General features: G+C 45.4%; 1 protein-coding gene across 1 annotated transcript in view; it reads left to right on the top strand.

Annotated features, from left to right (window-relative positions):
* LOC137525372 (NXPE family member 2-like) overlaps positions 1-13,407 on the top strand; it is a 70,588-nt gene that overhangs the window by 49,816 nt on the left and 7,365 nt on the right. The window contains exon 5 of the mRNA XM_068246434.1: positions 12,199-12,417. Within this exon, the coding sequence (XP_068102535.1) occupies positions 12,199-12,417 (219 nt within the window). The remainder of the gene's footprint in view (positions 1-12,198; positions 12,418-13,407) is intronic.

The following is a 13,407-nucleotide window of genomic DNA, read 5'->3' on the forward strand; positions in this document are numbered from 1 at the left end:
GATTGACTGCACTGAAACCATGTGGACACTACAATACATCTGGTATGTAAGTAAAGCAAGTATTTATCTACTTACATATGTGTGTGTGTTTTTTTTTTTTTTTGGGGGGGGGGCATATTTTTACCAATAGTTTCTCTTTAAGCATCACAATTACCACTGATCACCACACTGCTGCTTACAGGGGGATGTACCATCTCTGTACATCTATCAGTATCTCCTGCCATCATCATTCTCTGCTTAGCACTACAATAACCACTGATACCACATTGCTGCTTACAGGGGGATGTAACACCTCTGTACATCTATCAGTACCTCCTGCCATCATCATTCTCTGTTTAGCATTACAGTTACCACTGATCACCACATTGCTACTTACAGGGGGATGTAACATCTCTGTACATCTATCAGTATCTCCTGCCATCATCATTCTCTATTTAGCATTACAATCACCACTGATCACCACATTGCTACTTACAGGGGGATGTAACATCTCTTTACATCTATCAGTATCTCCTGCCATCATCATTCTCTGTTTAGCATTACAATCACCACATTGCAACTTACAGGGAGATGTAACATCTCTGTACATCTATCAGTATCTCCTGCCATCATTATTCTCTGTTTAGCATTACAATCACTACTGATCACCATATTGCTGCTGACAGGGGGATGTAACATCTCTGTACAGCTATCAGTATCTCCTGCCATCATCATTCTCTGTTTAGCATTACAATCACCACTGATCACCACATTGCTGCTTACAGGGGGATGTAACATCTCAGTACATCTATCAGTATCTCCTGCCATCATCATTCTCTGTTTAGCATTACAATCACCACTGATCACCACATTGCTGCTACAGGGGGATGTAACATCTCTGTACATCTATCAGTATCTCCCGCCATCATCATTCTCTGTTTAGCATTACAATCACCACATTGCTACTTACAGGGAGATGTAACATCTCTGTACATCTATCAGTATCTCCTGCCATCATCATTTGTTTAGCATTACAATCACCACTGATATCACATTGCTGCTTATAGGAACATGTAACATCTCTGTACATTTTTTAGTATCTCCTGCTATCATCATTCTCTGTTTAGCATTACAATTACCACTGATCACCACATTGCTACTTATAGGGGCATGTAACATCTCTGTACATCTATCAGTATCTCCTGCCATCACCATTCTCTGTTTAGCATTACGATCACCACTGATACCACATTGCTGCTTACAGGGGGATGTAACATCTCTGTACATCTATCAGTATCTCCTGCCATCACCATTCTCTGTTTAGCATTACGATCACCACTGATACCACATTGCTGCTTACAGGGGGATGTAACACCTCTGTACATCTATCAGTATCTCCTGCCATCATCATTATCTGTTTAGCATTACAATCACCACATTGCTACTTACAGGGAGATGTAACATCTCTGTACATCTATCGATATCTCCTGACATCATCATTTGTTTAGCATTACAGTTACCACTGACACCACATTGCTACTTATAGGGAGATGTAACATCTCTGTACATCTATCAGTATCTCCTGCCATCATCATTCTCTGTTTAGCATTACATTTACCACTGATCACCACATTGCTACTTACAGGGGATGTAATGTAACATCTCTGTACATCTATCAGTATCTCCTGCCATCATCATTCTCTGTATAGCACTGATCACCACATTGCTACTTATAGGGGTATGTAACATCTCTGTACAGCTATCAATATCTCCTGCCATCATCATTCTCTGTTTATCATTACAATCACTACTGATACCACATTGCTACTTACAGGGGGATGTAACATCTCTGTACATCTATCAGTATCTCCTGCCATCATCATTCTCTGTTTGGCATTACACTCACCACTGATCACCACATTGCTACTTATAGGGGGATGTAACATCTCTGTACAGCTATCAATATCTCCTGCCATCATCATTCTCTGTTTATCATTACAATCACTACTGATACCACATTGCTACTTACAGGGGGATGTAACATCTCTGTACATCTATCAGTATCTCCTGCCATCATCATTCTCTGTTTAGCATTACAATCACCACTGATACCACATTGCTGCTTACGGGGGGATGTAACATCTCTGTACAGCTATCAGTATCTCCTGCCATCATCATTCTCTGTTTATCATTACAATCACTACTGATACCACATTGCTACTTACAGGGGGATGTAACATCTGTGTACATCTATCAGTATCTCCTGCCATCATCATTCTCTGTTTAGCATTACAGTTACCACTGATCCCCACATTGCTACTTACAGGGGGATGTAACATCTCTGTACATCTATCAGTATCTCCTGCCATCATCATTCTCTGTTTAGCATTACAGTTACCACTGATCACCACATTGCTGCTTACAGGGGGATGTAACACCTCTGTACATCTATCAGTATATCCTTCCATCATCATTCTCTGTTTAGCATTACAATCACCACTGATCACCACATTGCTACTTACAGGGGAATGTAACATGTCTGTACATCTATCAGTATATCCTGCCATCATCATTCTCTGTTTAGCATTACAATCACCACTGATCACCACATTGCTACTTACACAGGGATGTAACATCTCTGTACATCTATCAGTATCTCCTGCCATCATCATTCTCTGTTTAGCATTACAATTACCACTGATCACCACACTGCTACCTAAAGTGGAGTGTAACATCTCTGTACATCTATCAGTATCTCCTGCCATCATCATTCTCTGTTTAGTATTACAATTACTACTGATCAACACATTGCTGCTTAAAGGGGGATGTAACATCTCTGTACAGCTATCAGTATCTCCTGCCATCATCATTCTCTGTTTAGCATTACAATTACCACTGATCACCACACTGCTACTTAAAGGGGGGTGTAACATCTCTGTACATCTATCAGTATCTCCTGCCATCATCATTGTCTGTTTAGCATTACAATCACCACTGATCACCACATTGCTGCTTACAGGGGGATGTAACATCTCTGTACATCTATCAGTATCTCCTGCCATCATCATTCTCTGTTTAGCATTACAGTTACCACTCATTGATTTCGGTTTATGAATTAAAACAAGTAAACAAACCAACCTTTATACAGTATAAGGTGCGCTGGGAAGTATTTTGCATATAAATTAATTTAATACCTACTCCAATTCCCTTTTATGGGTTAAATTATTTTATTGTGCAAAATTGCCAGTAAGATCAGGTCTAGGTAATAACACAATTATAAAAGTAATATTTATTCATACATACATTTCATCACTTTCCCACATTATCAATCTTCCATGGGTGATCTGGTTCCCTTTAAAAAACATAAAAGGCTGCGCATGTATTTAGCCAAAAATGCTAAATGAAGAATTTTCCTATGCAGGAATATTATATATATATATAGTTGTATCTATATCACAAAAAATCGTGGCAACATATGCAGAGTGAACTTCCTTGTGTTGTTCGCCCTAGCAAATTGCCAAAAGTGACACTTGCTGCAACTTTAATCCGTCCTCCGGAATATATCCACCGTCAATATCACTAGCCACACAGTGCGTATTGGAAGATTAGTTACTTATTTACATAGGAGATGTGCTCACCGCTCCATTCTGTAGGTGACAGTTCCACACTCCTCTCCAGTGGTTCGGGCTGCGTTCCGTCTCGCCGCGGAGGCACACGGAGTCGTTTCCAGTTGTGATAGGCGCTACCGCCGGTTACATCACTCGCGTCTCTCTTCCGGCAGTAATTCCGGTCTGCTGACTTTGCAGGGGAGACGTCACCAGCCTGTGCGTGTCACAAACAGAACCAAATTGAATTGATGTTTGGGAAACCTGCACCTGCTACCTGCATCCACAGAACTTACATCCACGAGAATTACACTACTGAACTATAGGTGGAACGCAGGAAGTAGCACCAAGAGCAGAGGTGAGATGCACAGGCTGGTGACAGCCTTGATAATCCATACTGTGTGTGTGCCACTGCCAGGCCCAGCACATTCGGTGACTACCTGTGTGTGTGACAGGTGCACATTGTAATACCCACTACTGCATATACCTACCTACCTGTTGTTCACAGTGCACCCACCACCCTATGTGAGCTGAGCGCACACAGTGTCACTGTGCCTGTCCGCTACCTGTCTGTGTGTGACAGGTGCACATTGTAATACCAATCACTGCATATACCTACCTACCTGTTGTTCACAGTGCACCTACCTACCTACGTGAGCGCACACAGTGTCACTGTGGCTGTCCGCTACCTGTCTGTGTGTGACAGGTGCACATTGTAATTCCCAGTACTGCATATACCTACCTACCTGTTGTTCACAGTGCACCCACCAACCTACGTGAGTTAAGAGCACGCAGTGTCACCATGCCTGTCTGCTACCTGTCTGTGTGTGAAAGGTGCACATTGTAATTCCCAGTACTGCATATACCTACCTACCTGTTGTTCACAGTGCACCCACCTACCTACGTGAGTGCACGCAGTGTCACTGTGCCTGTCCGCTACCTGTCTGTGTGTGACAGGTACACATTGTAATACCCATCACTGCATATACCTACCTGTTGTGTTTAGTGCACCCACCTCATCCCTGCATATACCTACCTGTTGTGTTCAGTGCACCCACCTACCTACGTGAGTGCACGCAGTGTGATATACCACTCCAAGCATACCTGTTAACTGCACCTGTGTGACTGCACATTGTATTAGTCAAGTCAGTGCATACCTTTCACTTCATCCCCCCGATATGGACACAACAGACAAAACAGGCAGAGGTAGAGGCAGACCCAGAGGAAGGCCACCCGGCAGGTCTGTGCGAGGTTGTGTTGATGTGATTTCGTGTGGCCCTGGCCCAAAGTACAGTGCTCAGAAGAAGGCACATCGCTCCCATCAAGTCACCAGATTGTCAGGACGTGGTTGACTATTTAACACAGAACACCTCATCTTCCGCAGCCACCAGTGCTACAATAAGCACCACATCTGTTGCATTTTACACTTCGCAGGAGTTAATTGGTGGGGAATTAACTGATTCACGGTCATTATTGTTACAACCAGATGAAGGCGCTAAGCAAGTTACACCACCTCATATGTCTGAGTTAGGCGGCGACACTATGGACGTAACGTGTGAAGATGATGAACTACCTGCTGTTGGTGCAGTTTATGAGGTGTCTGAGGCAAGCGAAGCTGGGCAGGATGATTAGGATGATGACAATGATACGGATCCCACGTATGTTCCCAATAGAGGAAATGGACAGCGGGACAGTTCATAGGGGGAGTCAAAGAGGAGTAGGAGGAGACAAGTCCATGAAAGAAGCAGGGGGAGCTCGTCGTCAGAAACAGCTGGTGGCAGTGTCCGGTGCCATGTATCGCCACCTATGTACAGCCAGCCAACATGCCCTTCAACGTCAGCTGCTGAGGCCACCATAGTGCCATCACCCCAGTGGGGCTCAGCGGTTTGGAATTTTTTTAATGTGTCTGCCTCAGATCGGAGTAAAGCCATCTGTTCTCTCTGTCTCCAAAAATTGAGCCGTGGAAAGGCCAACACTCACGTAGGGACAAGTGCCTTACGAAAGTACATAAAGAAAAGGCAAAAACTGCAATGGAAAGAGAACCTGAGCAAAAGCAGCACACAAAAGAAAAGCCACCCTCCTTCCGATGCAGCATCTTCAGCTGCTTTCTCCCTTGCACCTTCACAGCCACTCTCCTCCTCTCCGCCTCTGCCCTTGAGCAGTTCCTTCTCCTCTGCCCACAGCAGCCAGGTGTCCGTGAAGGAAATCTTTGAGCAGAAGAAGCCAATTTCTGCCAGTCACCCCCTTGCCCGGCGTCTGACAGCTGGTGTGGCGGAACTGTTAGCTCGCCAGCTGTTACCATACAAGCTGGTGGACTCTGAGGCCTTCCATAAATTTGTGGCCATTGGGACACCGCAGTGGAAGATACCAGGCCACAAATATTTCTCTAAAAAGGTGATACCCAAACTGTACCGTGAAGTTGAGAGGCAAGTGGTGTCATCTCTGGCACACAGCATTGGGTCAAGGGTCCACCTGACCACGTATGCCTGGTCTGCCAAGCACGGTCAGGACAGGTACATAACTTACACAGCTCATTGGGTCAACCTGGTGACCGATGGCAAGCAGGGAGCACGTGGCTGTGCAGCAGACCAACTTGTGACACCTCCACGGCTTGCAGGCAGGCCTCCTGCCACCTCCTCTCCTCCTGATCATCCTCTTCTCTGTCGTCCTCCTCCTCCTCCTTGGTTGAGTGGCAGTTCAACTCTACTGGTTCTGCGATCTCCTCTCCAGCTGCACAGCCCCATCTCCCCAGGGCCTATGCTGCATGCCAGGTACGATGGTGTCACGCCATCTTAGACATGTCTTGCCTCAAAGCGGAGTCGGAGAGTCACACTGGAGCAGCTCTCCTGGCTGCTCTTAACAAACAGGTGGATCAGTGGCTGACCCCGCACCAGCTGGAGATCGGCAATGTAGTGTGTGACAACTGCAGCAATCTCCTTTCCGCTTTGAATTTGGGAAAGCTGACACATGTACCCTGCATGGCACATGTGCTGGATCTAGTCATTCAAAGATTTGTGTCAAAGTGCCCAGGCTTAGAGGACGTCCTGAAGCAGGGCAGGAAGTTGTGTGGGCATGTCAGGCGGTCTTACACGGCCATGGCACGCTTTGTGGACATTCAGCGGAAAAACAACTTGCCGGTTAGACGCTTGATATATGATAGCCCGACTCGCTGGAATTCGACCCTGGTCATGTTCTCAAGCCTGCTAGAACAGGAGAAACCCGTCACCCAGTACCTGTACAATTACAGTAAAAGGACACAATCTGGGGAGATAGGGATGTTGTGGCCCAACAGCTGGACACTGATGTGAAATGCATGCAGGCTCATTCGGCCGTTTGAGGAGGAGACCAACCTGGTGAGTCGCAGTGAAGGGACCATCAGCGACTTGATCCCGTGCGCTTTCTTTCTGGAGCGTGCCGTGTGTAGAGTGGTAGATCAAGCTGTGGAGGAGCGTGAAGAGGAACAGTTATGGCAGGAACAGTCGTGGGAGCAATTTTCATCAGAATCAGATGTTTCCTCAACACCGGCGGCAGCACAGAGGGGGGGGAGGAGGAGGAAGAGTCAGACTTGGATGATGAGGAAGGTGTTTCTTTGAAGGAGGAGGAGGAGGCGGCGGCAGAAGAACAACCGCAGCAGGCGGCTTGTGCTGCTCGACGTTCCCGTGGTATTGTTCGTGGCTGGGGGGAGGAGAAGGACTTACCTGACGTCACTGAGGAAGAGCAAGAGGAGATGGATAGTACGTCTGCATCCAACTTTGTGAAGATGGCATCTAGCCTGTTGAGGGACCCCCGTATAAAAAAACTCAAGGGGAATGAGCTGTACTGGGTGGCCACGCTACTAGACCCTTGGTATAGGCACAAAGTGAGGGACATGTTACCAACTCACCAGAAGGCAGAAAGGATGCAGCACATGCAGAACAAGCTGGTAACTATGCTTTACAATGCGTATAAGGGTGATGTCACAGCACAACGCAATAAAGGTTCCACTGCCAGTTATCCTTCTCCCATGTCCACGCAGGCAAGGACAGGACGCTCCAGCGATCTCATGGTGATGTCGGACATGCGGACATTCTTTAGTCCAACGCCTCGCCTTAGCGCTTCCGGATCCACCCTCCACCAACGCCTGGACCGGCTGGTAGATGACTACCTGGCCTTAAGTGTGGATGTAGACACTGTGAGCAGCAATGAACCCTTGGACTACTGGGTGCGCAGGCTTGACTTGTGGCCAGAGCTGTCCCAATTTGCCATCCAACTTCTGTCTTGCCCTGCCTCAAGCGTCCTGTCAGAAAGGACCTTCAGCGCAGCTGGAGGAATTGTCACTGAGAAGAGAAGTTGCCTAAGTCACAAAAGTGTTCAGTACCTCACCTTTATCAAAATGAATGAGGCATGGAAGTCAGTCCCCACACATAGCATCTCTGCCTGCACGCCTTGTGACTGGCTGCCTGCCCCAAGACTAAGTCGCTCCCCACACAGCACCTCTGCCCGCAGGCCGCTTGACTGCCTTCTCTGCCACCACCAACAGGGTCCAGGACTCCAGACGGATTCCTGAATTTTTTAGGCCGCTGTTAGCAGCAGCCGCTATAATAATTTTTCTGGTGCATGTACATGTGTAAAGTATGTATAAAATAGGCACCCCCCAAAATAAATGTTTTCCTGTCAGTTTCATAAATGTATATAATCATAAAAGATCCAGATTTGAAACCCTGGGATTCTATAGAGAGGACACACAAGTTCTCCCCAGCATAGCTGTAGCACTTCCTGTGTTAGGGGGAACCACTTGTACATTCTAGGTTGGTGGGGAGATTTTATATAGTTACACTTAGAGATGGGAAGTTCGGATCTTTTCAATGATCCGGATGATTCGAATCGGATCATTGAAAAGATCCGGATCTTTGATCCAAATCTCGGATCATTTTACTACGGAAGCATTCGGGGGTGAAATGAATAGCAGGACAGGTCTTTCCCTGCTGTGGACAGGACAAGGGGAGGGGGGTGGACACACAGAGAAGGGGAGAAGATGGACAGAGGGCAGGGAGTGGACAGAGAAGGGAGGAGGGACGAGCAGAGAGCAGAAATGTTTGCACACAATACCCACATGCTGCAATCATTATGCTTTACATATATTTCACCTATATGTTCATCTGTATACTCTGAATGCAAACGTCGCACAGTGAAAGAAAGCATTCCCCAAAGCATTCCCAGAAGTGAAGTGCAGCTGTTTAGTGCTGAGTGCAGGAAGATCATATTGCACAGCAATCACAGTGCCTGCAAAGTTACTGAGCTGTGCTGAGCTGAGCCAAAAGTTTCCACTGTGCACAACTACGGAATAGACAACCTGTAATGTCTGAGCAGCAAATTTCAGCCAGTATGTGTGCTCTACACATATCTGGCAGTGGCACCCATGTCCCCTCTCTCTCATCTACCTGTCTCCCTGCAAGGCTGGCTCCCATCCAACAGAGCGATCCATCTCAGCTCTGCTTCCAGGACCCCGCTGCCCGCTGAGAGGGGGCGTGTCGCTCCTGGCCCCGCCCCTTTTGCGATCCGAATCACTCATTTTGATGATTCGGATGATTCGACTCACAAAATAGATTCGGATCAAAGATCCGAATCGTTCATGATCCGGACAACACTAGTTACACTGACCCTGCCCTAATGAAAGAATGCCCTCCATCTCATTCCAGGTATGATGATTCTTTTTCTGAGTGATAGTTTTGCTAAACTTTACTTGTTATACAATTTATGATCTCTCATATGCTAGGGAAAGAGGTTAGAACAGTATAGACTCAGGACAGCTTCCCTGATACCCAGGTCAGTGATTTTAGGACATTGCATGTGGCAGACATTAAAAGTGAGCACATGTTATGCAGATTGCTGTTATCTGTGATATGCTGCACTGTATTTACACTGATGTTATTTCTGAGCAATATCGCACTGTGGAGTTAATTTATCATATGTGTAACACATGCCTGCCTAATTTTTCTGGCTGCACTGCGGCTGCAACAACTAAACAAAAGGCATGTACATGTGCCCATTCGGCTTCGTGATCATTACCTTGCTGCGGTGAAGGGGCTTGCGTATCACAATGAAGCAATGACCGCCGGCTATATGAGTGTCTCGGGGGGGTTGCACACCAAAGATAATAAGGTTGTTGCTTCATTGTGAACAGACCAAATTTGATCAGCTGGACAGTCACTGTCCTGTCATTCAGCTACCTCAGCCGGGCGACCATATGGGCTGGAAAGCCACCAACACCTTCACTCTCGTCATGGTGCGCACCAGTCCAGCCCGGCCGTCACTACACAAACAGCTGTTTGCAGTCACTGCATACCTTTCACTGCATCTTTGACTGCACATTGTATTATACTTGGCAGTCAGTGCATACTTTTCACTTGAATTGATGGCAGACTTGCCCTCCATAACAGATTCTCGTTAAAGGATTTAAAGTTGATTAATCTCACATATACAGCAGGGCCTCGAAAGTCCTCCTGTATGGTATTATTGGTCACTACCTCGGGACGTGCATGCCATGCCTGCTGCCTTCCTTGGATGTGTGGTAGCCGTTCCTGCTCCTTTGCCCACAGCGTGCTTGCTGCCTTCCTTGGATGTGTGGTGGTGGTAGCCGTTTCTTAGGCTCCCACTCCGGACCGGAATCGAACCAGGATTCCCCGGCCATTACCTGTGGTCACTCGCAATGGCAGACTTGCCCTCCATAAAAGATTCTCGATGCAGGTACTGAACAGCAAGCAGAACAAGCATTTAAAAAAATAGATGTAAGCTTTAACAATGGTAGAGAAAGAACCATCGAAAGTTAAAAAGGCAGTGAGACATTACCTGACATCACTGAGTGAGGAAGAGCAATCTCGCCATGGTGCTCACCAGTCCAGCATGGCCGTCACAACGCAAATCCAGAGTTTTCCCTGGGACTTTTGGTGTCTATCCCACTCTGCCATGCCCCCCTCCAGGTGTTAGACCCCTTGAAACATCTTTTCCATCACTTTTGTGGCCAGCATACATTTTTCGAGTTTTCAAAGTTCGCCTCCCCATTGAAGTCTATTGCGGTTTGCGAAGGTTCGCACGAACCGAGCTTTTGCAGGAGGTTCGAGAACCCGGTTCGTGAACCTAAAATTGGAGGTTCGGGCCATCTCTATTTCCTATACTTAAATAGAGTTGAATTCATCACTCATACACCATCAGCAAGTCTCCTGGTTGGTAATATGATTTGAGCCACGAGATGAGCCAAACATCTGGACTTGCTTTTTCTACCATGTTAAATTCTGCTTCATCATATACACCATATCTATGCCCTCCAGTATAGGTAGCCAGGCATAGATGCCCCCAGTGTAGGTTATCCAGGTATAGGTGCAGCTAGTATAGGTATCCAGGAATAGGTGCAGCCAGTATAGGTATTCCAGGGTAGGTCCCCCCAGTATAGGTAGCCAGGTATTGGTGCCACCAGTATAAGTTAGCCAGGTATAGGTGCCCCCAGTATAGGTATAGGTCCCCCTAGAATAGGTAGCCAGGTATAGGTGCCCCAGTATAGGTAGCCAGGAATAGGTGCAAACAGTATAGGTAGCCAGGAATAGATGCAGACAGTATAGGTAGCAAGGAATAGGTGCAGACAGTATAAGTAGCCAGGAATAGGTGCAGCCAGTATAGGTAGCCAGGTATAAGTGCACCACTATAGGTTAGCCAGGTATAGGTGCCCCAGTATAGGTAGCCAGGTATAGGTGCCTGAGGAGCATGCAGTACAGTCTGAAAAAGACATTAAAGAGAACTCAAGCTAGACTATAAAACAAAAAAATATACCTACCTAAGAGGCTTCCTGTGTCCACCTTCAGATCTCCACAGCTGCCTAGGACCCTCTGGAAGTTCCTGGCCACACTTCTCTTTCTGCGTTAGCGCCGCCCGCCATACTGTGTGACATAGCCACGCCTGTGCAGTCGCATGAGTAGGGATGGTCGGAAATGCCAATTTCCGATTCCACGGTAAATCCTCATTCCGCCATTGCCAATTACCGATTATGCTTTCCGCTACAAATTTCCGCATTCCGATGCGGAAATTCCGCCTGACTTTGACATCGATTTTCTCAAAAACTACAAGGTCTTTTTGAAAGCTTTTGCATCGTATTCACAAGATTCTGTTTAATAAACCCTGAAAATTTGGTGTTTCTAGGACTTACGGGGGCTTTGCTATTAACCGCTAAAGGTGGCAGATTTTTACTGTAATGTAAAATGCAGAAAATAGGCAGATGCGGTTAATAGCAAAGCCCCCGTAAGTCCTAGAAACACCAAATTTTCTGAGTTTATAATCTTGTTAACAAGATGCAAAAAAAAAGTTTTCAAAAAGACCTTATAGTTTTTGAGAAAATTGATGTTAAATTCGGCAAGAATTTTCGCAATTTCTGTCGGAAAGCCGCCTACCGCACTTGCATTACCGATTTCCGCATCCCGATGCGGAAATGCAACTTTGATCGGAATTTCGGAAATTACATTTCCGCGGAATCCGAATGAGCATCCCTACGCATGAGTCACTCGTGAAATCTTGCCTATACTGTATAAATATCATGAAATATTCACACTCTGCTGATATTTTCTGTTATACGATCTGTTTTTTCCAGATGTTGAACATGTTAAAAAGCCAAAATGCAAGACAGGAATGGCGTCTCCCCTTCCAAGCGGATATTTTTATGATAATGTGTGGCGTCCCGTCTACTGCAACATGACTGTCTACAAGACTGGGGAGGACTTCATTGGGTGTCTGGAGAAGAAGAAGCTGTTTCTGATTGGTGACTCAACACTACGACAGTTTATCATGTACTTCACGGAGGGCAACAAAAGTAAGATTTCCCCTACAGAAACGTCACAAATTGTGGCACGAAGAAAAAGCTGAAAAGTGCAACTTTCGTGAAAAATTGTAAAATGTAACCACTTCCCTACCCTGGTCATTTTTACAGTTCAGCTCAGCTCTGATTCCTTTGGCAATAACTTTAAACATTCATGATCACAACTAAATGATCTTTATATTGTTTTATTCAGGAGAAATTAGACTTTTTGTGGCTGGTATTTGTTTTTACTAATGACCTTATTTTCTATGTATTTTAAAAGAAAAATAAGGAAAAAAGTGTAAAAAATACACAATTTATCCACTTCCATACATTATAGCTTTAATGTAAATAGTTTCTAGTGTACATTAAACCACACATTTTATTTGTCTATCTCTCGTTTATTTAAACAGTTCATTTGTTTTAATATGTGTTAGTAACATATTGCATATACTCTACTTTCTTGTTACATTTGTCTGCTCCTGGAATGTTTGTTTTACACTTGTTTACACATTAATCCTGCCATTGAATTCCCGGGGAGGAAGAGATGGGTTGGCTGTCAACTGTGTAGCATTGTAATCAGCTCAGAGATAAATAAACAGTGTTATCTAGGATTTTTTAGGGAGGGGAATGCAGAGACTTATGTTCACGTCATGGGACAGGAAGTTGTTAAAATACATACATATAGAATGTACATACATTTTTTTCCTGAATAAAATGCACTATAAAGTATAATTTTCCTATGTTGCTGTCAATTACAGTAGGTAGTATAGTTAAATTTAACATATCTGTCAGGTTTAGAATCAGTACATCTCCTCATGGGGGATTCCCAGTTATTTCTCTATTCACAAAAGCACTTAATGAACTGCAGTTGCACAGTTCAACTGCTAAAAGAGTGAGTTGGGAGACAGACTGACATCTAGGGCTCGATTCACAAAGCGGTGCTAACCCAGTTAGAGACTTTAGGCGTGATAACCATTGCACCATGCTGGTGAAAAGCCAGTT

This window comes from Hyperolius riggenbachi, chromosome 7, assembly GCF_040937935.1.
Source record: "Hyperolius riggenbachi isolate aHypRig1 chromosome 7, aHypRig1.pri, whole genome shotgun sequence".
NCBI classification, from domain to species: Eukaryota; Metazoa; Chordata; class Amphibia; order Anura; family Hyperoliidae; genus Hyperolius; species Hyperolius riggenbachi.